The 26516-nt window shown below is 43.3% G+C and overlaps 1 protein-coding gene across 1 annotated transcript in view; it reads left to right on the forward strand.

Moving 5' to 3' along the window:
• The first annotated feature begins 509 nt into the window (after positions 1-509).
• NR4A3 (nuclear receptor subfamily 4 group A member 3) overlaps positions 510-26516 on the forward strand; it is a 36738-nt gene continuing 10731 nt past the window's right edge. The window contains exons 1-6 of the mRNA XM_082610952.1: positions 510-681; positions 2914-3857; positions 7460-7589; positions 8050-8222; positions 18349-18548; positions 21138-21316. Of these exons, the coding sequence (XP_082467078.1) occupies positions 2916-3857; positions 7460-7589; positions 8050-8222; positions 18349-18548; positions 21138-21316 (1624 nt within the window). The 5' untranslated portion in view covers positions 510-681; positions 2914-2915. The remainder of the gene's footprint in view (positions 682-2913; positions 3858-7459; positions 7590-8049; positions 8223-18348; positions 18549-21137; positions 21317-26516) is intronic.

Consider the following 26516-nt stretch of genomic DNA (forward strand, 5'->3'; position numbering starts at 1 on the left):
ATTCCTCGGGGCATTCATGCATTCGTTCCGTACCCTGTGCCTTTCCTATGCAACGTGTAAAATTTGTATTTGAGGGGTGGGGGCGGGCGAAGTTGGAAAATATTTTCCGCTCGTGCACACTCACAGACTCCGATTCGGGCGGAACTCCCTCCTCAAGTGTTCTCCATTCTTCGGTTTTCATGACATCGTTAGCTTGGAACCAATTGTGGGGGCAGATGGATTAATTTCTGGGCGACGACTGGCTGCGCGTTTTTTTAGCCTCGGTTTGGGAACCACAAAACCGCGGTGAGCGCGGACAGCCTTTCCTCGGCTCCTCCAAGGCGCTGTGATGCTTGCTGCCCGGGGACTCCGGTCACCTTAAGCACTGCTTTCTTACCCTTCTAATTCTTTTGTAATTAATGCATTTCTAGAGATCTATTCAACCCTCACCTCTGTACGCCCAGTCCAGGCCGCGGTGATCCAGAGTGGTCTCACTGTGACCTTTGTCCTCTCTCCTGGTGCCCGCAGAGCCCACTGCGGAAGAGCGCAGCCCGGCAAGCCCCAGCCCTGAGACTGGACCGTCAGCGGAGCCGGGCAGCACCTCCGCCGCTTCGCCCCGCCGGACGTCCCCGCCTCCTCCACTCTCAGCCTCCGCTGGAGAGACCCCCAGCCCCACCATTCAGCGCGCAAGATATCCTCCAGGTAGGTCTGAAGGCGCGACTCCTTATTCCTCCCGGGCTGGGATATGTGGGTGGGGGAGCCACATACCCAGCAAGCAGGCTGGTCGACTTGCCCAGCGCCAGGACAGCGAGTGACTGCTGGCCGCGAATTTCATGGCACAGGTGGCTTCCTTGCACGAATCTCCTCTGGATACCACACCCTGTTGCTACCTAGTGGAGCAGCCAGATTAAATTAATCGTATTGCTCAAAGATATTTTTCCTGAGAAAAATGCAAATACACCAACAGATTTGGATCTTTTATACATTTTAATGTCTTCATATTTGCTCTACTTTTAATGCTAACGCGTTTAAGTTATGGGATCATTTCGAACAATGCAAAGCATTTTTGTTTGTATAAAACGTAAATCATTTGGGTGCAGACATTTGGATTATTGAAGCTCAAAGGGAAAGAGAGAAAGCATTTGAGCTGAAAACCAAGGAGTAAATTTGATTTGGGCAAAAGAAAGGATTGCAGGTTTGGCTTGTAATACCTCTTTATGCATTTGGTAAAGGGATACCAGGTGCCTGGCCAAAGAGATGCAGATAAATAGAACTCAGTCCCAGCAAGCTCATCTTCTATCTGGAAACCTCAGAAAGACACAAAGAAGAGCAATAGGTAGGGATTGGCAAAGAAGAATGATAGAAAAGACTCATGGAGAAATCCAAGGGAGGAGAACAAATGAAACATCAGGCAGTGTTCTTTCTTTTAAATGACTAGCCTTTCATTTCACCCCAACAACTGGACAGCAGGATAAGTGCTCTTTTAACTTCAAACTAATGAGTGTTTGTAGGGCGCTCGGAAAATAAAGGCTTGAACTGGCCTCTCCTCATCACTGCTTCTTCCACCAGGCCCTCAACACCTTTTTACAAGTCAAGATTTCATCCCATACATGTATGACTCAATCAGATTTGGAAATGTGGGTAAGAGCAAGATGTCAAAGGAGATGTGAAGTATTCACTTTTCTATTAGTCACACCTTTTACACCATAGACTCCAAAGACACGTTAAGCACGTGGTTTTCCTTTGGCTCAGAAAAACCAACCACCAGAAACTGCCCAGTTTACTATTTATATTTAACCATAAAGAAAGGGAAATAATAAGATAAATTATCCACTAGATCCAATATTTCTCAGGGCTTTCTCATCCAGTTCAACCTCTCTGAACAATAGTAAGCACTCCAGATATCATTGCTTTGGGGCCTGAGAGAAACTAAACCTATTAAGAAACTGCTTTCTTTTCTAGGGGTGCTAATTCTTCTGTCATAAGAAAATATGTAGATAACTAACCTATTATGACAACTGTAAACTACTGTTATAAAGCAGCCACTGATATATTTTATTTCTTAGAATGGGGGGGGAATACACACACACACACACACACACACACACACACACACATATATATGGCAGAGAGCAGGTTTGGTGGGTGTTTTGTTGCAGCTGCTGATCTTTTTCTTTGCAGATGGTGCAAACTCCCCCGAGTCCATTTCCTGGACCTAGGTTCCTACCTCACCACCTAGCTGGCTGAAATCAACAGGGGTCCAGTTTGAGCAGGCTGCTAGCCCTGCTTGGAGGAGTAGGGAGAGGGTGGGAGAAAGCAACCACAATGTGTGTGGGTAGCCTCAGTTGGCACTCATAAAATGTTAGAATGTCACTGGGCCAGTAAGTCCCATGTAGGACACCTTTTTTTTTTTTTTCTTTTACTAACTCATAGGTTTACAAATCAAAGCGTGTGACTTGGGGGACCAGTGGTCTCTTTCACCCAAAAGAAACCAACATGGCATTCACTGGATTTCTTCTTGTCCTCCCAATTTGTGGCTGAGGTCACTTCATTTAATCTCTAGGGCTCAAAACCACTTTTAAAAATACGACTGGGCTTATGAGGGAAGACATCAAAATTCACAGATATAGTGGAGGACAGGGCAAGGGAGGGAAGGTGGGCACAGAAGTCCTCAGGAGGCTGGGTTTTGGCAACCTGTGGCCCCTTTGGCAGTTTGTCAGGGATTCAACTTTCTTCCCAGGGGACGAAGGAAGGAAGGAAGGAAGGAAAGAAGGAAGGAAGGAAGGAAGGACTCTAAGTCTATGATACTAGAATGTGGAAAGAATGTCACTTCCTCTCTATTTCCCATATTAGAGAGCGACAAGTCCATTGCTACCTATTAGCTAGGAAGAGTGCTGACTTGCTTCTGAGAGACCTTTTTCCTCTCCCTTGCAGATATGCCCTGCGTGCAAGCCCAGTATAGCCCTTCACCGCCAGGTTCCAGTTATGCAGCACAGACATATGGCTCGGAATACACCACGGAGATCATGAATCCTGATTACTCCAAGCTGACCATGGACCTCGGCAGCACCGAGATCACGGCCACGGCTACCACGTCCCTGCCCAGCTTCAGTACCTTCATGGAGGGCTACTCGAGCAACTACGAACTCAAGCCCTCCTGCCTGTACCAAATGCAGCCGTCGGGGCCCCGGCCTTTGATCAAGATGGAGGAGGGCCGCGCGCACGGCTACCACCATCACCACCATGACCACCACCACCACCACCACCAGCAGCAGCAGCCATCCATTCCGCCCCACTCCGGCCCGGAGGGCGAGGTGCTGCCCAGTACCTCCATGTACTTTAAGCAGTCCCCGCCGTCCACCCCCACCACGCCGGGCTTCCCCCAGCAGGCGGGGGCGATGTGGGAGGACACGCTGTCCTCGGCACAGGGCTGCATCGCACCCGGCCCGTTGCTCGACCAGCCGATGAAGGCGGTGGCAGGAGCGCGCTTCCCGCTCTTCCCCTTCAAGCCCTCGCCGCCGCACCCGCCCGCGCCCAGCCCCGCAGGCGGCCACCACCTCGGCTATGACCCGACGGCCGCCGCCGCGCTGAGCCTGCCGCTGGGAGCCGCCGCCGCCGCGGGCAGCCAGGCAGCCGCGCTCGAGGGCCACCCTTATGGGCTGCCGCTGGCCAAGAGGGCGGCCGCGCTGGCCTTCCCGCCGCTCGGCCTCACGGCCTCCCCCACCGCATCCAACTTGCTGGGCGAGAGCCCCAGCCTGCCGTCACCACCCAACAGGAGCTCGGCGTCGGGCGAGGGCACGTGCGCCGTGTGCGGGGACAACGCCGCCTGCCAGCACTACGGTGTGCGCACCTGCGAGGGCTGCAAGGGCTTCTTTAAGGTGAGCGCTCGCCCCTCCGGCTCCCTCTCCCCTCCGCAGCCAGCATCCCCAGACACCCGCTCGACTGAGCGTCTAAGCGGGCCCTTCCCGGTTTGAGAGGTGTACTGGTTATACTGTGTATTTCAGTAGCCTTTCCTAGCACCCTCACACCCACTTTCTCAGGGCTTTTTAACTTGAAGTCCATTACAGGAGGCCCAGACGGGCTTGAGGGGGCTGTGAACTTCCTGACTTGGCGTTACCTCCTGCTTATTTTTCTGGAGAGAGCTTTCAGCAGATTCGCAAAAGGATCTGTGACCTCAAAAATGCAAACACCTCACTGTGTTCCTCTTCTGTCCATCCAGGATGTCTGAGGGAATAGAGTCTGTGTGCCAGGCCCTGGGTATTTGTATCTCATTTAATCATCCTAGGAAGAGCTAGGACCCTAGACTCAAACAGAACTGACATTGAATTTTGGTCACCCACTAGCTATTTTTACTAACAGCGTCTTGAATGTTTAATTACCCTTGTTTCATAGATGAGGAAATGGAGGCTTAGGGAGGTTAACTGCCCCTGGACACACACTCAGAGAGTGAGATGAAGGCAGGATGCCAACTCATGTTTGCATGACCTCAACGTGCATGTCCTCTTCACAGCTCTGCAGCTGCAGAATAGACAGGGGCAGCTGGTGGATGCAGTTTGAGGCAGCTTGCTCTGTAGAAGATAGTAGCTGGGGTCTCACCATTCCACTCCACTTCTGTACCACACAGAGTGGGGACACTCTTCATTATCTCAGAGACCCAAAGGAGAATTTTATAGTGGGAGGGTCTTCAGCCTCCCCCTTATTTTGCCCAGGAGGATACTGAAGTCTAGAGAGGTGATTTAGTTGCACATGGGGACAGTTCCAGCTGGTTTCTCCTGACTCTTGAGTTCAGTGCTCTTCTCACCACTCAGGGGGAACAGGCCTTGTTCTCTTGCAGCTCTATTTTTGCTACTGACTCGCAGACTTCTTCAGACACTTAATTCTGTGCCACCCTCCCCACTCCTCACTCCTCTGGCTATTATGTCAGGCATTTGCAAACCCCCGAATGCTCAATAATCACTTCCTAGCCTTCAGTGCTGGGCAGGGTGGAGGGAGAGGAAAAGCTGGATGCTGATTGGATAATGAGGATTTGGGAGGCCAATAGGATGTATCTGGGAGCATGCTGGAATTGGAGTCAGAACACTCAAATAGGAGTCCTTGATCTGTCACCTAACAATTTTATGATGTTGGGCATGACATTTCCTTCCAGGCCTCAGTTTCCCTATCAGGTGAATAAATTTTAGAGAAAGGCTGTGAGTATTAAATGAGAGAAACATTTATGAAAGCACTTTATAAGCTTTAAAGGGCCATAAAAGAATAGTTCATTATAAATGAAAATACAAACATTTATAAAAAATGCACGTGTGCATTGGTATACATACCAACAAGCAACAGTTATTTTTGATCTGGAGATAGGAATCGTGATTAATTTCTGCAGATAAATGAGAAAATGCTTATGGAAAGATTTTGCAGTATGTTAAATGCCATACAGGAGATATGCAGGATTATGATGTTTTAAATGTAGAACCGTCGGTTTAGCCATTTTTTTCTGTCTTAACTACTCAAGGTTTACTTTCAAGTAACTGCATTCCTTTAGCAGATTTGCTTTTTACAGCATTTCAGCAGAAATGCTGAAAGGCAGTGAAATGGGCAGCTGAAAGGGGGAAAAGAAAGAAAAACAAGAGAAGTACAAGTAATCCACAAATATAATCACCCCTGAATTGACCAAAATACAGGAGTGGTGATACATTCCTCGTCTAGAAATGTCAATTAAGTGTTCCCCAACAGCATCCTTTTTCTGTAGCAATATCTTGAAAACAAATCTATACTTGAAAGGGTAGGGGTAGGATAAAGGAGAACCACCCCACAGATCTGTTAATTAAGGGAACCGGAGCAGGTTTTACCCAGTGGCTTTCTACCATTAAATTGAATTCTTTAAAAATGTGACATGAAGTGCAGTTAATGATGGGAATTCAGTGATTGAACCATAACGATCTCTCCCTGTCCTTAAACTATTGTGCAGGCATACACAAATGTGGGGAAGGTTTGAGGTTATTGGGAAAACGTATACCTGAAGCAAAATGCCACCAGCACTGAAACTAGGATATCCTTGAGGACAATGGCAAGAAATAGAGTTTTTTAAATTACTTCATGTTCAATGAAAGAGAGCTTCATTTAGGAAACACAAGTTTCCTACCCTTACAAACTGCTGCGAATTTAAATGGTGGAAACCTCAGAAGTATGTTTGTGTTTTGGAAATTTTGCATTTTAAACTAAAGTCACCTGCTAAAGCAGGGAAAATGTATCTGGCTTTAAATTTTATATAAGCAGTTTAGAAATGATATCTTAAAATGAAATTAAAAGGTGATAGAGTGAAAACTGATACAAGGGGGTTGAGAATTGCTGAAAATTAAAAAAGATAGAAAGTAAATCTATTTAGAATTTTAGACACAAAGTAGATCACCAATCCCAAATTACCTGGATTTCTTTTTTTTTTATGCAGCCCAGGCTTACCAAATAAATTCCAACTTTCTGCTCTATTTGGAGTTGAATAGATTCAGGTAATTTCTGAATGAGTGGTAAATACACATCCATTTGCACAAATGTTTTTAATTTTTTTAAAAAAATCAAGCATTCTCTTATATTTGGAGCATAAAATATCCTTTATTATTTCATGTTTCATTTTAAAATTATACGTGATTCTAAAGAATACAACATTATTTTATAACCAGGCCCAAGTTTTATAATACATCTTTTACAGTATGGTTATTTGGTGTCTGTGTCAATAGTCATTTATGAAATAACCAATTAATGGGAATTTTCATTGAAAATATATGGCTCTCATATTCCTTCTTTTATCTCATTCTTTTTGTTTGTTTGTTTGTCTTCTTTCTTGGATGTGATAGCAGTTTTTAGTATCCCGTTTTACGATTTTGCTTTCAAAAATGAGAAATGGACAGTTTACCATTCTTTTAAAAATAAAATACACTACACAAGCTGATTAAGTGATTTTTTTTGCATTAAAACATTATTTCCTATATGTTAAAACTAGACAAGTCCTTGTTTTTGCTTTTTATGATTTCATCTCTATTGGGGAACAAAGCCAGTTTCTGTGATATTTGACTTACAATAGTGATATCCAGCAAAGTACATCCCAGATAATTTTGATTTTATTTTAATAAGGTCAGCAATAATCAGGGGAGTGGAACAAGTAGAAAATTGTTCCCAAAGGGATATTAAAAGTGAAGATAATCTAATCCTCCAAGGTATGATATGTTGACCTGGTAATTTCAGATATGATTTTATCATTCAGACTTGGGTGTCTCCTGAGACTTGCTTCAGAACAATCCGAGATGATTTTCATTGTCAGCAGCTAACACTAATAAAATTGTTTTTCCTGCAGGCTAGCGTGTTAGGAAATTAAATTTATCTAATTATACAAATTGCACTGTCGCTTTTCACATTGTAATTAAAATACATCTTGTCAGGTCCTACCTCTTTCCAGAAACTATTAGTTGACTATCTCTGTATTGTATTTCCTCAGAGAACAGTGCAGAAAAATGCAAAATATGTTTGCCTGGCAAATAAAAACTGCCCTGTAGACAAGAGACGTCGAAACCGATGTCAGTACTGTCGATTTCAGAAGTGTCTCAGTGTCGGAATGGTTAAAGAAGGTATGGATATAATGCTTTTTGTCCAGCTTGCTTATAAATATTCTCAGATATCACTGAAAAAGTTAATATTTACATTAGAATGGTGAAGTTTCCTAGTTTCCCTTTCTTTCAACATTTTATTTTTATGGTGTGTATTTACATTCAAAAATAGCTGAGGTCTACTTATTCTAATTTCTCAAAATCAATAGAGAGCTTGTGTACATACATCTTTGTTCTATTTGAGAAGGAGACTTTTAGGGCTAATTCATTACCAAATGTAAGTATGGGTGGCTTTTATGCTGCTTGTTTCAACTCGCATTAAATCATTGTGTGACTATTACTCCAAACTTATTGCTACTTTTAAATGGTTGGTCTCATTAATGATTTGCTCAACTGTAAAGTGTTTTGATTCCTTTTTGTGATTTATGGCTGTTCATGGATATCTTTGAAGACATTTTTTCTCTGTTTCTCTCGGTATCAGTCGTCCGTACAGATAGTCTGAAAGGGAGGAGAGGTCGGCTGCCTTCCAAACCAAAGAGCCCATTACAGCAGGAAGCCTCTCAGCCCTCTCCACCTTCTCCTCCAATCTGTATGATGAATGCCCTCGTCCGAGCTTTAACAGACTCAACGCCCAGAGATCTCGATTATTCCAGAGTAAGTTTTATGATGTCTTGCTCTTGAATGAATGGTCAGGGTCTCTATTCATGGTAATAGTAGTAAGAGTGGATTGAATGACTTTGTGCCTGGCACTGTGCTCAACCGTTTTCATACCTTTTCTCTATTTTTCACTTCACTTAGCAATTCCAGTGCATCCATTGCACCAAATAATTTTTGCCTTATTGAATCTCTAAATGCCTTAACAAATGAGCCTGACAGTGCTGCACCTGTCATACCCATTGTTGCAGGATTCCTGATGGTTGTGCCAATGAAAATCTGCACAGGTGAATTACAATTTGTACATTTCTTTCATGCTTTAGACAAAGTGACTACTTTTTTTTTTTTTTCCATATTGTGACCAAACCATCTGGGTAAGCTTCAAGTTATCCTTAAACAGTTTACCCAATTACACGGGCATTGACTGACCTACTGCTTATACTGAGGGATTAAACCATTGACGGAGAGGAGTAAACTCTGGCCTTGACATCGGGAGGTGTCAAGAGGACTGGGATGGAAGGCTGCCTCTGCTGCTTCCTGCCTGTGTCACCTGGCTCCTGCTCTTGGCTTTCTCATCCTTACAGTGGAGATGATTACAATATTTAACCTCAGAGGGATGTTTTGAACATCAGTCACACAGGAATGACAGTTGAGAAAACATTTGAAAATTGTAAATGATTACCAGTGTTGTTATTTAAGCCAACCAAAATATATTAACACTTTAATTTCATATGGGATATAGTAAAATATCATCAGTTTGAACCCTGCAAATTCCCAGGAATTTGGATAATACAAAGAAGAATGATGAGAAAGGATTTTCTGAGCAAAGGTATAAACATTACTGGAAGGCAGTTTAAAAAGAGACAGAAAAGCAGACTTCTAGTAAGACAAGGTCTCACCAAAGAAGAAAAGAAAAGAAAAAGATCTCAATTATTGAGCAATTTCTACATGCTAGGCATTGTGGTACTTTGTCTCATCTAACTATTGAAAGAAGCATGAACTGTACGAATGGTTAATCCCACCATAAGACAAGAAAACTTAGAAACACAGTTTACGCACAGATAAGAGAGATACCAGTCCAGGGATCCCCAGTTGGTTGATTTGGCTTGGCAGCAGCTACCAGATTGCCCTCTCCAGGTCCAATCAGTATTTCAAACTTCTGGTTGAAGGGCTGGCCAAGAGTGTGAGAGTGTCTGCCATATGCCCTCCTTTTAGACTGCAATGTTGACAGAAGTGAAGGGGTGATTTGTGTATCTGCTGTGATCTTCCTTCCCTCATCCCCTCCCTCATTGTAGGTTGTGAAGCCTCCTCTCCACACTTGAGCACAAGACTTCATATGAGAAGCATGGTAGACCCTTAGCATCAAAGGTTGAGGACTCTTACTCTGATTATAAGTAGCATCTCTTGACTGAAGTCAAGTCTCAAATAATAGTCTAACAGAATAATGCAGTGATTAAGGGCTTAGGTTTTGGAACCATGCAGGCCTCGATTAAAATCCCAGCACCATCATGTACTAGCTGGGTGATCTTGAGCAACTGATTAAATCTTTTAATGCATCAGTTTCCTCATCTGTGTTATGGAGTAATAATAATAATATCTACTTCCCAGGGTTTAACTTCCCAGGGAAGTTTAAATAAGATGATACTTGTCAAAGCTTTAGCACAGTGCCCTGTATGTTATCTCCTTGACCAAAACTTCTTATTCTATCCTTTGTTGAATATTCTAATGAATATAAACACTACACATGTCAGGTACTATGTAGCAAAACCACTAAGGTAAGTGTTATGATCTCTCATAGATGAGATTAAAACTGAGAAAGGCTAAAGGACTGACTTGCCCAAGGTCACATAGTAATATGTATCAGAGATAGAATTAGAAGCCAAGTGGGCCCAATTTGGCCCCCAAAGTCTGTGCTCTTAAAACCATAATTCCTTGCATCTCTGGTTTCAGTGAGAGTGGGTGATGGAAAAGCATTTGGGAATAAAAATTTTTCCATGAGCCAACTCTGGCCTTCCCTTATGCAATTCATCTGAATTAATGAAGCTTCTTGGCACTGCCTTCACTGAGGCTACAGGACACAATCTGACATTGTTCTGGGGCATTTGAAATCACTACTGATGGCCAGTCCAGAGGTTTAGTCCACGAAGTGATTTGGTGGGTTGGGGGGGCCCAAATTTTCCAATTATTGGTCTACATGGCCTAATTAGTTATTCAGCGGCAAACCCTACCCCGTACTTTGAGTTGTCCCAGCTGGTAACTGCCTCACAGTGAAAAATCAATCCACTGTGTTTGCTTGCTTCTGCACCATTCAGGGTGTTAGACTAGAGTCATCATCCTCATCAACAAACATTTATCCAATTTAATTGTTAGCTTTGCCCAAAATAACAGATTGACCATGCCAGAGTCTGGGTCACACTGATACTACCTTTGGGGCCTGGCTCAATTTTGTAAAGCATATTTATTTTAATTGTATTGTTTTGGAATTGGGTTGAACCTCATAGCTTGGATTCTCCTGCTTTTAGATAGCTTTACAAAATTATCAAAAATTGGACCCAAATCAATTATATTAAAAGTCTTTTCAAATAAAGTACAGTGAGTTTTCATCAAAAACTTGGATGAAGGCAGAGAAAGCATGCTGATCACATTTGTGGATGACAGAAAGCTGGGAGGGATCGCTAATATGATGGATGTCAGTGTCAACATTCAGAGTGATTTCGACAAGCTGGAACAGGATGGGCTGAAACCATCGTGAAGAAAGGTCACAAAAATAAGTGTGAAGCTCAGCATTTAGAATTTTTTTAAATGGGAGAGGCATGGCCTGTCAGTGGTTCATGTTAAGAAGATCTCAGGAGTTTATTCCATACACATTCAGTAAGAACCAACCAAGTGTGCAGTGGAAGGGAGGGATGCTAAATTAGCTTAGGCCTCAGTAGTAGAAGCATGGGACTAGAACCAAGTTGATGGTGTCCCACAGACTCGGTCCTGTCAGTCCACACTTCAAGGATGGAGTTCAGTTCCATGCTGGGATTTAAGAGGATGCAGTGTATGTGGATACACTGTTTCTGGAAACTCGAAAGGGATGGTTGGAGGAAATGGAAATACGTAGACAGAAAGGGAGAAGATTTGGCAGGATTAGGTCACACTTTGGCCCTGTCGCCAAGAGGACTGTTGCTCCCAAGGGCAGAACTAGAGGGTGAAGGAGGGGGCCCTTCCAGCTCACTCTGAGGACAAGGAAGAGCTCTCCTGGCTACAAGAGCTGCTGTGGAAGCGTGAGTTCATCAACACAAGAAGAAACTAAGGAGAACACATAACAGGGTTCCTCACAAGGAGAGAGGTTATTTTGGCTGATACTAATTTCCTTCCAACGCTAAGATTTTATGATTCTAGGGTTTACCTTACTGTCCACAAATGCAAGTGAATATATATACATATACATATAAGAATATGTGTTGTTAAACAACTTGTTACTTCACAAGATTGAATTTGCTTCATTCTCTTTAAAAAAAAATTAACATAAAATGAATGAAGCAAAATGAATTTATTGAATGCCTACTTTGAGCCAGGCACCATCACATACATTCTTACATAATTTCACTTAAACCCAGTTTATGTGGTACAATTTATGGTTTCAGTCATTTTTTTAATGTCATTCATTGAAATTCAATGTTCATATTACCTTCTCCTTAAAGTTTTTTATTTATTAATTCATAGAACTGGAGGTGATCTTGAGGTCACCTAATCCAAAACCCATATTTCAGAAGAGTAAATAAAGGCTTAAAAAGGCTAAGTGGCTTGCCTCAGGTCAGTGGCAGAGCTAGGGTTAGACCCAAATCTCATCACTCAAAGTAATATGTTTCTCTTTCACCATACTGCCACTTCTGTTTAATGGCAATGTACTAGTTTTTTTTTTAATAGAAGCTTTATTAGATTTTAAAAATTACAATAAGAGTAATTTATAAAAGGCAGAGCATTTAGAAGTGAATAAAGTGAAAAATGAAAGTCTCTTCTTCATTTATTCCTGCCTAATCTATATCATAGTGGTATACATACTTTTACATTTTAAATAAGAATATGCCCTGTCAGTTTTGAGTCAGACAGTTGGCTTGACCAAAACAATTTATTAAAGATGCTCGGGCTTCCCTGGTGGCGCAGTGGTTGAGAGTCCGCCTGCCGATGCAGGGGACACGGGTTCTTGCCCTGGTCCGGGAAGATCCCACATGCCACGGAGCGGCTGGGTCCGTGAGCCATGGCCGCTGAGCCTGCGCGTCCAGAGCCTGTGCTCCGCAAGAGGAGAGGCCACAACAGTGAGAGGCCCGCGTACCGCAAAAAAAAAAAAAAAGAAAAAAAAAAGATGCTACCTTCCCCCAGTGAATCAGAGAAACGAGAAAATGTTTGCCAGGCAGGTATGTTCTAATCTTGTACCTGCCTATGTGCCTTTAAGGTAGTAAGTGAGTGTTTTCCTCGTTTGTGGGAAAGGGAGGTGAGGAGTTGTTCCAAGTCACAGAGGGAAGGGGGTTTTCAAGGCCAGAAAGAGGGCTCTTCACTCTGTGAAGCGTTCCTGGCTCTGGGAACTTTTCTTCTCCTTTGGGCCAAACTTCTCTCCTTCAAAAGTGAGCTCAGATCATTGTATATCAGTGCAGTCAAAACATGTCACATTTGATTTGTTTCTCCTTAAAATATTGCTATTCTGTACCCCACAGTTGCTTTTAATTGAGCATTACAAGTATATATAGATACTGGGCTTGTCTTTGGAGCCTGCATAATTACGAATGAGAAAATGCACTTCACATCCTCATTAGTTGGTCATTGCAAGTATTTTCCAGCAAACTAGAATGTTTTCTGGTAATGGTGTCACTTAGTATAATAACAGACTCCAAACACAAGAGACACTGCCCAGATAAAACCAGGCACCAGCAAGTGGCATTTAAATATGTTAACAAGATAGCCTAAGAAACAACATGGTTGACACGGGTTAAACCTACAAAGTAAACATCATGAAGATTCTGCAAAGAGGGTGCTTTCATGAAGCTACTCAGAAGACCCTCTCAAATTGCCACCAATTCACTAGATGATTTCAGGCAAGTTCTGCCCCGCTGTAGGCCTCTGTTTTCTCATCTGAAGGCCGAGGAGATTGGACTAAATGCACTGCCATGATCCCTTCCAGCCTTCTCCTTCCCTGACCCTCTGATTCCCCTGTGGGTACAGGTCTGCATTTCCCAAAGTGTGGTGCCCAGACTGCATGTATCAGAAGGGAGTCAGGGTGTTTGGCTTAAAATGCAGATTCTCGGGACCACACACAGGCCTACTGACTCAGAATTGGGGGATGGGGGAAGGCAGGCAGGAATCTGTATTCTAAAGAGGACCTTGGATGATTCTTTGGCACACTAAGCCTTGAGAACGATCGATATGATTTAATAAGAACAATTCAATTTTACCTCGTATCTCCTATTTCCCAACTTTCTTGGGGTTGAGAAGGAATGAGCAATAGAGATAAGTTTAACAGAAAGTAACTGATTCATTTAACAATTCTTCCAGAGCAGTGGACACGTTATTGAACAAGATGCAGCTCCTGCCCTCATGGAGTTTATAGGCAAGTGAAGGAGACAGAAAGTAAACAAATATTTAACTGCAGTGATGCCATTGACGGGAAGAGAGGAGGGTTTTTTGGTTTTGGTTTGGTTTTTTAGAGAGGGGAGGCAATTAGATCAGAAAAGAAGAAATTTGGGATAAAATATATTCATTGCCACTTTTTAAAGTGTCACATTTTAAAGTGTAAGAACCTAAGAATATGTATACATAGTTTGGCTCATAGAATGATAACATCTAAAATGTAAAGAAATATAAGGACCCAGGGAAAAGTAACATTCTAAGTGGAAACAAAGTGTTCTTAGGACATTTTACATATTTAGCCTGGACTGACACTGAGGTAGAGTAAATAGGAGATTCCACTCTGCTATGAAAACATCACATTGCTAACTTTTAGGGCTAGTGTTCACCAAGGGTCTCATGTAATTCCCAAATAACTTATTTTAGGCCTAGGTTGTGGCTGAAATCTGACCTGTATAGCCATGGTATTGCCATTTGAAATGTGTCAACTCAATTTAGTTTAAATAGTATTCATTGTTTTTTGCAGCTCTAGATTCTCAATCTAAGTGCTTCGGAGAAATCTGCATTAGACATTAGCTATCAGTAAATGCAATACTGTGTCTTTGACTAGTGGTAAAACCTGATTATTGATTATCCATATAGGCTGGAATAAAAAGCATAAATAGGAAAAAAAGATTCATTTTTAAAGTCTTTCTCTATTTGGCCTATGTCTGATTAGAATGGTCAATAAACAAGTATTTCTAGATTTTTCTTTGGTGAACCCCAAAGCTGCTTATCCCAGAGACAGAGGGATGTAGGGGAGCACACAAGCAGAGATGGGGGTCTGGTTCTTCCAACTCCACGTACAGTATTCCTTAGCGAGGTGTTTATAAACTGCTAATCCAGGCAGAGAAAGACTCTACAACGTTTTGTTCCATTTCTTTAAATCTTATGTTCAGTAGAGGGGATACTTGGTTTGTCTTTTCCCCCCAGCAGTTGATGCTGACCCTCCAGTCACCCCCAAGTTACTGGTGGCTCAGGCTGAATCCAGTTTGGCTCCAGAATTCTGAAATGTGAACCAGAATCACTGCAGGTGAAGCTCAGAGGGTCTGGCTGGAGTCTGGCACACAGGGCCTGCTGGCTTTCCTCCCTGCTGGACTCTATCAGAGAAAACCACATACACAGGCAGCAACTGCATTTCCCCGTGTGCAGGATGCATGAAATGTGAGCCCAGCAGGGGTGGAGGCCTGCAGAGGACCCTGGGGGAAAGCTAAGTGCTCTGGAGGATTCTGAGCAAATATTGGAAGCAGGGAGATTATTGAGTTGTGAGCCATGGTTTCAGGGACTTCAGTGCAGGAGAGAGCTGTTAGGTCCCATTCCTTGACATTCTTTAGTCTTTTTTTCTCCATTTAACGCACTATTTTAAAACAATAATGCTGAATCAGTATCAAATTCTAGGCAATACCGTCATACCTGGTGTGATTAGCAACATTTAGAATCATCAAATGCAAGAGCCATCACATGGAACATTCACCAGGATAGATGATGGTCTGGGCCATAAAACACACCTTAACACATTTAAAAGAATAGAAATCATACAGTGTCTGCCGTCAATCCCACAACGGAATTAAACTAGAAATCAGTAACAGAAAGATAGCTGAATTCAAGAGCCAGAAGGAATCAGCTAGTCTAGTCACTTCCAACTTCAGAGGCAGAAACAAACCCAGAGAAGTTAAGTGCCTTGTCTAGGGCTGCACAGCAAGTCAGTGCCAGAGTCTGGAGGAGGTCCCCATGACCTACTGCCTGATCCAACATTCCTTCCTCACTCTGAATTACCTGGGAGTTTCACATGTAGTGCTGTCAACTTTCTAAAGGTGGTGCTGCCCTGAATTTCATCCTGCCCCTGGAGAGCATATGGAATTAGATTCATAGAAGAAGAGAAAGTTTAAAAATAAAATCTTTTTTTTTTCCACTCTCCTCCAGTTAATAGTATGTGTGCTGGAAGGAAGTGGTGGGGAGTGTCTATGACACCAGTATCATGCTGTCATCCTTGAATATCTGTGGGAAGGATGACTGCTTCCTTCTCCTGGACTTTGCTTCCATGGTCCATTACAACGCAGAACATCCAGGGCTTCACAGAATCCAGGCCCTGGGTGGATTATTGGGAACAGAGGAGCCAGGGCTTTGAACTGGACCTGATATTATGGGATCCTAGAAAAAGTCAGGGCTGAAAATTAGAAACCTTCCGGTTCAACCCCTTCCCCATTTTATAAATATGGAAGCTGAGGGACAGTGATAACTTCAAGTATCAAAACTGTTATCAGTATCATCACTGTCGTCATGTGTTAAACACGTTCTATGCGTCAGGTCCTCTGCATGTATTATCACATTTAATCATCACAACAAAATGTTAAGGAAGATATTATCCCCATTTTACAGAGGAGAAAACTGAGGCTCAGAAAGGTGAAGTAATTTACCCCAGATAACTATAGCAGCAGAGCTACATTATTTCACAAATTAGGAGCCTAGACAAATCTAGGATCAAAGTAGCTTGGCTCCTTGTCTGATGTTTCTTTTGTTATTTCATGATGCCTCTTGGGAAAACACAAAGAAAAAAAAAAAAAGACCAGTTAAGACAAGTGCCTCATTTCCTCACACCTGTGTAGTTCTGCAGTGAGCACTTGGCTGCTTATTGGCTGTTTGTCCTCCAGCCAGGTTAGAGTATTGTTGCAAACCTAGGCACTCCCCTGACTGTTCTTTCATGGAACAATATTCAACAACTGTTTATTGAGCATCAATTATGTGCCAGTCACTGTGTTGACAAAATATGGGACCAAATGTATACATACATGGAGAACTCCAATTAAAGCAAAGCAAAATACTTTTTTTTTTTTTTTTTTTTTTTGCGGTACGCGGGCCTCTCACTGTTGTGGCCTCTCCCGTTGTGGAGCACAGGCTCCGGACACGCAGGCTCAGCAGCCATGGCTCACGGGCCCAGCCGCTCCGCGGAACGTGGGATCCTCCCGGAACGGGGCACGAACCCGTGTCCCCTGCATCGGCAGGCGGACTCCCAACCACTGCACCACCAGGGAAGCCCAGCAAAATACTTTTTAAAACTATCCTACAGGCCACCAGCTAGTAACATCAGACCTATTAACAGCTAGGAAGTGTATGACTGGAAATCACAGAGCCATGTTTAAGTCTTGGCTGTACCACTGTTGGTTATGTAACTTGGGAAAGTGTATTAACCTTTCCAAGCTTCTTTGAGCCTCAGTTTCCTCATCTGTAAAATAAGGATTAAAATCCATGCCTTTTGAGGATCAACTGAGAGACAAAAGCACACTCAGCAGCGTTCATGTGAAGGCAATGACGTGCATATTTACATGAATGTTTTTGCACATCTCCTAAGTCTCTGTGTTGTTCGTTGTCCCTTGATTATTATCTCGCTGTATCAATCTTCCTTCCTGACACAGGAAAGATTTTCCTCCAGTGAGTCAAGCAAAACCCAGACTCTACCAGCATATCCAAAAGCCGTGTCGAGACTTTATCCCTGTTTGTACCTTTCTTCTCCCGGGGCCCTCTAGATCAATGACGTCCAATAGGGTGTTCTGCTGTGATGGAAATGTTCTAAACACATGTGACTATTGAGCACTTGAAATATGGCTAGTGTGACTGAAGAACTGGATTTTAAATTGTATTTAATTTTCATTAATTTTAGTAGCCGCGAGCCCAGAGTCTGATGGCACACAGCTGCCTGGGCCCTGCCAAGGATACACTCCTCCCCGACCCCTTCCTTGTTTGTTTTATCTCTCAGAAATCCATCTGCAGCAAGCATCCATCTTCTCGTATTGGTTAATTCCGTGATTCTCAAACTTCACTGTGCATGAGAATTCACCTGGAGATCTTGATAAAACAGTTTCTTGGGCCTACCCTCAGAGTTTCTGATTCTGTAGGTCTGGGGCAGAGCTGGAGATTTTCATTTCTAACACATTCCCAGGTGTTGCTGATGCTGCTGGGCCAGGGGCCACAGTTTGAGAACCAGGGGTTAATTAAGCATCTTGTTTGCAGACAGCTGTGCCTTAGGGAATCTGTGGCTCCTGGAGGCTGGTGCAGACACAACCCCCTGGGGCAACGGTTCTCAACACAGCAGCCCTTTGGAATCACCTGGGGAGCTTTTAAAATTCCTGATGACCAGTCCCGATCCCAGACCAGTTAAATTAGAATCTCTGTGGATATGACCCAGACATGAGTGTTTTTTTTTAAAGCTCCCCAGATGATTGCAGTCAGGATTGAAAACCACTGCACTAATGGGACTTAAGCAAATTTCATTGCCTATTAAGTGGTAACAGAATCCACTCTATTTATGTCACAGGGCTATTGTGAGAATCTGATGAGACTGTGAATGCAAAAAGGTTTTATAAACTGTGGCACCTAAAAGTAAGGATTTAGGTATTGAAAATCTGGGAAGAGCCAAGCTGTAAATGATGCTGTTATCCCTGTTGGATTGAGATAACGCCGCTATCTGTGGTTTGCATTCTAGTACTGTCCCACTGACCAGGCCGCTGCAGGCACAGATGCCGAGCATGTACAACAGTTCTACAACCTTCTAACAGCCTCCATTGATGTATCTAGAAGCTGGGCAGAAAAGATTCCTGGATTTACTGATCTCCCCAAAGAAGATCAGACATTACTTATAGAATCAGCCTTTTTGGAGCTGTTTGTTCTCAGACTTTCCATCAGGTAATTACTTTTATTTTATCTTCCTCAGTCCACTCCTTCCTTTGAAGAAGTTTGAAACCTGCTGTGTTTGTAACTAAGTCAGCAGTGAAAAGTTTGCTCAAGATGGACATATGAAATATGACCAGGCATTAAAAAACTGAGCAGTGGGTGGAGCCCTGGGCTGGCAGCCAGGACTCCTGGGTTCTAGTCTCAGTTTTAATAGAGACTTGCTCTAAGACCCTGAGCAGGTCACTTGCCTCATTTAGTTTCCTTCTTTGTAATTTAGTTTCCTTCTTTGTAAATGAGAATGTTGGATTTGGTGTTCTCTAAAGCCCCTTGTAGCTCACATTCTGTGATTCCAGGAAGATTCTCATGGTGCATAAGGTATTTCCTGGGAGCAAGTATTTGTTTTGAACATTGCATTTACCTCCCACGTTTCTATTTAACAAGTTGCTGTTCTCATACACCAGACGGGGCGCTGAAGAGTTCCCACAGCTTCTCAACCCCCAGTGTTTACTCCAAGAGAATAGCTTCTGGATCAAAAGATTTGGTTCAACTTATGACACTCAGTGACACCAAACACAAAGAGGAACTGATTTTTCTAAAAGCCAGAACCTGGGATCTAAGCTTCTCTCTTAAAGTCCACATTAGCATTTTAAATTTCATCTTCCTTGCTTCCTTTTAGTTATATATTTATAGGAGATGGTACCAACATTTTACCAATTTTATAGGAAAAATCATCACCTTTCCCCTCTATGTCTTCCCTACCACCCCCTCCCCAGTTTCATACCATACTACCAGAAACTCTCACTTAAAGTGCAAATTCCCATGCCTCATTTCCAGCTATTTTGGTTTGGATCTACCTTGAAGGAAGTCCAGAAATCTGCATTTTTAAGTCATGCTCCAGCGATTCTGATGCCGGTGTTCTGAGGTCTGGGTTTTGTTTTTTTTTTTTACATTTATTTATTCAGGGTTTTTTTTGTTGTTGTTGTTTTGTTTTTTTGGTTTTTTTTACATCTTTATTGGAGTATAATTCCTTCACAATGGTGTGTTAGTTTCTGCTTTATAACAAAGTGAATCAGTTATACATATACATCTGTTCCCATATCCTTTCCCTCTTGCGTCTCCCTCCCTCCCACCCTCTCTATCCCACCCCTCTGGGCGGTCACAAAGCACCGAGCTGATCTCCCTGTGCTATGTGGCTGCTTCCCACTAGCTATCTATTTTACGTTTGGTAGTGTATATATGTCCATGCCTCTCTCTCACTTTGTCACAGCTTATGAGGTCTGGGTTTTAAACCCTGAGGTTGAATCATTCGGTCCCGTGCGTCCCTCTGGGGAGGGATCTGTGGGAGAGACTGAGGTGGAGTTGCTACTAGGCTGCCAGTAGTCAGCATAGTTACAATCCTCTGTGTGCGGGAGCCACGCTGAGCCAGCAATGTGACTTCCATCTATTAGGCAGGCAGCAAAGGATTAAGTAGGTGATGAGCTCCATGAGAGCAAGCACCATAGAGACCCTATTTACCAGGTATTCTCCAGTGTCTGGCTAAGGAACGACACAGGCTCTGTGCTCAGGAAATACTTCCTGAGTGAATGAATGAATAAAGCTGTTCATCTGAGAAGCACAATTAAAGAGACATTAGCTTGTTAATGCAGAAGGCCAAGAGAGAGAAATATGTGGCAAGAAATTTGAAAATTAAAGGAATTTAAGATTAAGGTAAGGACCACCTAGAATTCAGAATGAAGTTACACCTAACACTCATTGGCCTCTTGTATACCAGGCATTGTGCATGGGCTTTCAAATCCTTTATTTCATTCAATTCCCACAACATTCTTTAGAGGTAGCAATTATAATTCCTGTTTTATAGATAAGGAAAAGGAAACTCAGAAAGATTAAAGGAGTGCCCAAGGCCCCACAGCGAAGTGGTGCTAACTAGAAGTTCCAGGGCACCTTTCATTAGAAAAGAATGGGATGACTATGGACATAATATAAACTATCTGGGTGGGTTGAGAAATAACCCTCTACAGCCCCACTGTTTAAAGCAGAGAATGTAATACAAAATAAGGACTCTTTGTATTTTAGACCACTATTCAGTTTGTCGTTGACTTCTGGCGCTTGCAGGAACTTGGTGTTTTTAGAGTCTGCACAATGGAATTGTAGTGTCTAGCCTCGGGCCTTATCAGTTTTTGACATTTAAGGAAATGAAAGAGAAGTCGAAGGAGCAAAGTGCGAAGGAGCACTGAAGGGAACAGTCTCGTGTTCACTGCAGAGAGAGACTGGGCACTGGGCTTCACTCCCACCATCCATGAGTCCCAGGATGAGCCAGCAACTGCTTGTAGCAATAAGAGAGCAGACGCCCTACCCCGAGCATCCCCAGGGCGGAGGCTCACCAGGGAAGTCAGCAGGCAACTGGCGGTGGTTGTTTATCCCAGGAGCACAGTCTTGTTCATGGAGGGCGTCTGGGCAGGTTTCACAGCACCACGCTGGGTTTTGGACGCTGCCCCAAGGCTGTGTGGGTGCCTGTGTGTTATGATGTTATCCCACTGGACAGACTGAACAGACCTATTTAATGTGTCTCTGTCCCTCACCCACCACGACTTTCTCTCATAGGTCAAACACTGCTGAAGATAAGTTTGTGTTCTGCAATGGACTTGTCCTGCATCGACTTCAGTGCCTTCGTGGATTTGGGGAGTGGCTCGACTCCATTAAAGACTTTTCCTTAAGTTTGCAGAGCCTGAACCTTGATATCCAAGCCTTAGCCTGCCTGTCAGCACTGAGCATGATCACAGGTAAGCACCACCCTGCCGTGACTTGAAGGGACTGTGTCCCCCTCTCTCTTCTTTCCTGGCTTATGGTAGATTCTGGCTTTGGCTGTCACACACACAAGAAATTAGGAAGCTGACTGCCACTTTGCTGAAATCTGCTGTTTACCCTAGTTTAAAACAAGAGACAGGGACTTCCCTGGTGGCACAGTGGTTAAGAATCCACCTGCTAATGCAGGGAACACGAGTTCGAGCCCTGGTCCGGGAAGATCCCACATGCCGTGGAGCAACTAAGCCCATGCACCACAACTACTGAGCCTGCGCTCTAGAGCCCGCAAGCCACAGCTACCAAAGCCCATGCGCCTAGAGCCTGTACTCCGCAACAAGAGAAAGCCCGTGCACAACAATGAAGACCCAATGCAGCCAAAAATTAATTAATTAATTAATTAATTAATTTTTAAAAAGAGAGACATACACCTGTAACTTATTGTCATGAACTTCCAGGAAAGAGGATTCCCAGTCTATTTGGTTACTGTCAACAAACCCAATATATGAAAATCTAAGTTTCCACAGGACCTCTGTGGACAGTTGGACTCGCTGCTTCAGGGTTATCTTTACAGGGGGTTTTGAAGGAAGATTACCTTAACCAGCCTGCTCCTGTGGGGCAGAGGGGCGAGTCTTCCCCTTTCCCCAGTCCTTGGCTAGTAACCCAAAGTAAAACCAAAGAACTGCACGCACATAAAACGCACCTTTATTTATTTACAGCTTTATTTAGCAACTTTGATTGGCAGAGGACTGAGGAAAATGGATATTCATATAAAGCAAAAATGGTTTGACTCAACGATTTTGAAGGGTTAAAAGCAGAAGCCTGAAATATATTCAACTTCTTTGTTATGCCGTTCTCTCCCTACGTGTCTCTCCCTCTCTATCCTTTGGGAGATAAAGGATTCCAAGGCAGAATGAGAGAGAAAGAGAAAGGCACAGTGGGTAAGAGAGGGGATACCATCTCCCTGTGGCTGCTGGAGGCCGCAGGCCCCAGCTCCCCTTTGCGCCTTTACACTTTCAGAGTTTCCTGTTCGATCTCATCCTTCTTGATCAAACAGGGGCCTGGTGAGACAGTGACAGTAGATGGAGGCTCCAGAAGAGGCTAGCCAGACCAGGGGTGCACCTCCCATCCTTTTCGTCAGACCCAAGTACAGGCTAGGCCGTTGGACTGAGGATTAAATTTCAGATTCTTGATACACTCTTGGCCATGGAAAACATGTTTTTCAGGCAGGTGATGAGTTTCACAGAGGACCAGATGCATCCTGTGGCACAGATGGGCCCTTCTTTCTGATGCATTATCTATATGCACCTTCTTGGGACATCTGTTAGCTAAAGTGAGATGTGTCTGAGTACCTTAAGAGGCTAAGCTGGTTCATCATTTAATGGTTTACATGAAGGTCAAGAAGAGTAAAAGCATGTTCCATGGGAGGAATAGGACACTAGCATGTTCCCTTAGTATTCCAAGTGGAACCTGACTCCTCCTGGTCTTTGATCCTAGATGAGAAACTCCCTTCTTTTGTGAGGGTTCCAGAGACTTCCAAGGGAGCCGTTAACAAAACAAAAAGAAACTCAGTCTCCAAGAGTATGGATTTGATTAAGGGGGCTTTCAAATGGCAACTGTAAGGGAGCACCTGAAGAAAATAAACCCATTTAAGGCACAGACATATTACTCCAGCAGTACTGAAATGAAATTGGCTCAAAGGCTACCTTTCAACTAAAGCTCTTCAGTTCAATTTTAAAACCATTCACCTCTTCCTAGGACAGTTAAACCTTCCAAACTAGAAAATATGAAATTTAGTTAATTTAGAAAAACAGACACAAAAACTAGAGCCAGCCTTTGCTTTCCGTAAATAAAGCCAGCACATTGCCATGTCTCTATGGAAATGGGTTTTGAGTCTAGTATATAAACAAATGTCCCCTGATCTAGGTACTCTGCTGCAAGTCAGTGGGTTTTCAGAGATGATAACACACATCCCTAGAAGAGATAGAATATGCAAAAGAATCCATGTGATACAAGGTGCTGAGTGCTATGGTGGGGATGTGAGAGTGGGTACAAAGTGCTGAGAGACCCATGGTAGGGGGTGGTGTTCTCAAAAGAGGTAACATAAAAGAGTCTAAAAAAGAGTGGATATATGTATATGTATAACCGATTTGTTTTGCTGTACACCTGAAACTAACACAACATTGTAAATCAACTATACTCCAATACAACTTTTTAAAAAAGAAGTAAATATGTCCAAACCAGGGGAAAAAGAAAGAGGTAATGTGAGCTGGTCTTTGATAAAAGCGTAGGATGTCTCCAGGCTAAAATGGAAGGAGTGAGAATTCTAGGCATAAATTAAAATGTGCTAAAGCCATTGGAAATATGGCTGTCATACGTTTCAGGAAGGAAATGTGTAAAAAAATAGAGTGATGGGAAATGAGACTGGTGTGATAGGTTAGGGTGGGGCATGGCATGAAGAAGCTTTCACACATAGGTGAGAAGATTGGGGGTTATCTTGAGAGCAGTGGGGGATCCACAGAGGTGAGCATCATGGCCAGGCTTGCATTTTAGAGAGGTCTACCCTGAAAGCTGGTTTTGAGCACAGATTTTAGCAGGAAAGAGACTAAGAGGGAAAAGGCCAGTCCAGGTGTGAGAGTTGTAGTTTAAGAGGAGGGCCCGAGGCCTACATCTTTTTTTGTTTTACCCTTTAAGTAGAAATTAATAGACAACAATGAGGTCACAGCATGCGGGTGCCAGGCAATCCCAACCTGGAGAGGTCGGCAGTTCAGTGCACAGAATACAAACTAGGAATTAGGAGAAGGTGATGCTAGTCTTGTCTCTGCCTCCAGTTTACTGTGTGTCCGGCAGTTATAGCTGCTCATCCACTGCCTATTTATGTAGAGGCATGCTCAGGGAGGAAGCAGTTTGGTATGGCAGAAATTGCAAGGATTTTGGAGACCACCATCCCCAGGTTAGAATCTGGGATGGTGTATTTAATAAGTACGTACTATTGAGAAATGCATTTCTCTGAACTTCAGTTTCCCCATCTGTAAAATGGGGAAAATAATATCTATTGCCTCAGGTGGCAGTAAGGATTACAGAAAATTAGGTTTGTGATGTAGCCAAACTGGATTCAGAATAAGCACTCTTATCCACTTATGTTCCATCCTCTGGAGGGATGGTAACAGGGACTCCCTCAAATGAGGCACACGCCTGCCCCTTCTGCAAACCCTAGGTGGTCCAAAATCAAACTCAGTGTCATGAGGAATCGGGCGGTGACCTTAGAAGCAGTGTGTTTGGTGAATATCTCTTTGGATGCTTGAGAGAGGCTCAAAGAAGGACAGTGATATTAAAGGAATTCAGCTGCAGTTACTGGGCACTTACAATGGGCCCAGTCCTTGAGGGGGTGTATCCAGATCCTGTGCTCAGTCCTGCAGCCTGTGCAGAGCTGGGTGTTACAGGTGCTGTGGTTATAACACACAAGAAAAAGAAACCCTCTTCTCTCATTTCTGGATCTCGCAGAACTCTCTTTGTGATTTGCTGGTTCGGAGGGGGTTTGAAATGTGTGAAAGCATCAGGAAATGGCAGAAAAGGCAATGCCTGAGCAACAGCAGTGCACATTGTTGTGGATAATAATTTCCATTTGAATACGGGCTACCCGGAAACCTTGACTTCTAAATAAGCTCCACTGATCATAAAGGGTGCTTGTCGAATATCAGTTGGGCTACTGGCAGCAGAAAACTCATCCCCAAATCGTCTGCTCCAAACCACCCAGAACTCATGAAAAGGAAATGGGGTCTTAGACGTTTAACCAGTCTTGCTTTCCAGGAAAGGTATTGAGAATCTGGACAATATTGGTAGTTTGTACAAACATGACTTTGTTTCCTAATTCTTTTTTTTTCCTCTTCCTCCACCTCTCTCTATGTGCCCTGGTGAAAAACTAGGTGGCGAGGTGGGGCAGGAAATGGTTTCTTTCAGATCACTCTCCTTTCGCACAGTGAAAGGGAAATCCCCACAGTTGTGATTGTCAAATGTTTTTAGGTCCCCAGTTCATCTACCCTAACCATTCCCTTTTCCAGTGACATATTCCTGACATAGGAGTACTGGAAATGCTTTGCTTCTGATGGAATATCAATGAGGTGGTATCTAGTTGCAGTTAATTATGTGTAACAAATAAGAAGGCCCCCAAATAGAAAGTTAGTGTGGAATTACCATTTTACAAGTATCCATTCACTGAGTAAATACTGAAGACCTACTATATGTGGGGCATGGTGACAGTCCCTAGGGATGCAAAGGTGAGTCATGTGTGAATTCTGCTGTCAGAAAGTGTATGGTCTACTAGGAAGTCATATATGATGATGATGTAGTGAACTCAGTGTGTGGTGGTGAGTGCTCAGGTCCTTAAAAGTGCAGGGGAAGTTCAGACTACTGCTAGCATTTTGCAGGTGAAGAACAGTGGAGGTGCTGGTCATGAATAGCTTCCCAAGGAGGTGGTATCAAGAAATGAGACCATTTAGAGGAAAGACGTTCCAGACGCAGGAAACAGCATAGCAAGGGCATGGCAATGGAACACTTCAACACATTTTGGGGAAAAGCAAGTATGGTGGAGTTGCATTATGTATCTTTTAAATCCTATATATAATCTCAGTAGAAAGAACAGAAAAATTAAAGGAGTACAAGTTATTACATTTGATGATTCTATGTCTTTGAGCGTGAGAGAGAAGACATGAATCCACTGTGGGCCATGGTCTCTCTGCTTCTGGTGGTGAGAGCTGAGAGCATGTCCTGCACTTTGGGGAAATGTAAAGAATTTTCAGGAAAAAATATTGATTCTATGTAATATTTATCTTATGGCCTAGGATTATGACCTAACCTCAGAGTAAAATGCATTTCCCATATAGTAAAAAGGGAAATAAGATTGGAAAGGCAGTTTTGGACCAGATGGTGGAGGGAACTTGAGTGCCCAAATGCCATTTTGCAAAACACTACACTAAAAGAATGTTCCCCGTGGCTTTCTTTCCCTACTCATGTCTTCCGTCAGGTAGAAAATGCTCTTTTCTTTCTGTAGTCTTTTTCTTTGTCTTATTGGAACATGAATTCTGAGACTGAGGAGGAGGCAGAAAGCAATGAAACAGTGACATGGCAGAACCGGGCAGGTGGCTGATCCTGCCACACCCTCTACCACCTGTCTTCCCAGAG

This window comes from Mesoplodon mirus (genome assembly GCF_964341445.2).
Source record: "Mesoplodon mirus genome assembly, chromosome: 1".
Classification (NCBI taxonomy): Eukaryota; Metazoa; Chordata; class Mammalia; order Artiodactyla; family Ziphiidae; genus Mesoplodon; species Mesoplodon mirus.